General features: G+C 59.8%; 1 protein-coding gene across 1 annotated transcript; it reads right to left on the reverse strand.

The window, feature by feature from the left end:
• Positions 1 to 5: 5 nt before the first annotated feature.
• LOC103780659 (leucine-rich repeat-containing protein 75B-like) lies at positions 6 to 353 on the reverse strand (the record flags this gene model as incomplete). The annotated part of the gene is made up of 1 exon (XM_008948349.1): positions 6 to 353. A coding segment is annotated over one exon (348 nt), but the record flags the coding sequence as incomplete, so codon positions are not given.
• Between the last annotated feature and the right edge of the window lie 25 nt (positions 354 to 378).

The raw sequence follows: 378 nt of genomic DNA on the forward strand, positions 1-378 counted from the left end.
GGCATGGAGGAGACGTCCACGTTGTTGCCGAGGTCAACCCAGGCCAGGCAAGGGAACTTGCTCATGTCCTTCATGGCGTCGGTCAGCTCCTTCATGGTCGCCCGCGTTAGCCGGTTGCCGTTGAGGGAAAGGTGGGTGAGCTTGGGCAGCGCCCAGAGGAAGGGCAGCAGCAGGCGGACCATGTCGTCGTTCAGCTCGGTGAAGCTCAGGTCCACAGAAGTGAGGTGGTCCCCGTTGTTCTGCAGGTAGTAGGCCATGCGGTGGACATCCCGCATGGTCAGGGGAATCCCTGACAAATCCATGGAGTCCTGGCTCACCTTCTTCTGCAGGCTGGTCTTCAGGCTAATGAGGGAAAGGGGCAGAGAGAGATTGTTCAGC

The sequence above is a fragment of the Merops nubicus genome, unplaced genomic scaffold (assembly GCF_000691845.1).
Source record: "Merops nubicus isolate BGI_N331 unplaced genomic scaffold, ASM69184v1 scaffold39709, whole genome shotgun sequence".
Classification (NCBI taxonomy): Eukaryota; Metazoa; Chordata; class Aves; order Coraciiformes; family Meropidae; genus Merops; species Merops nubicus.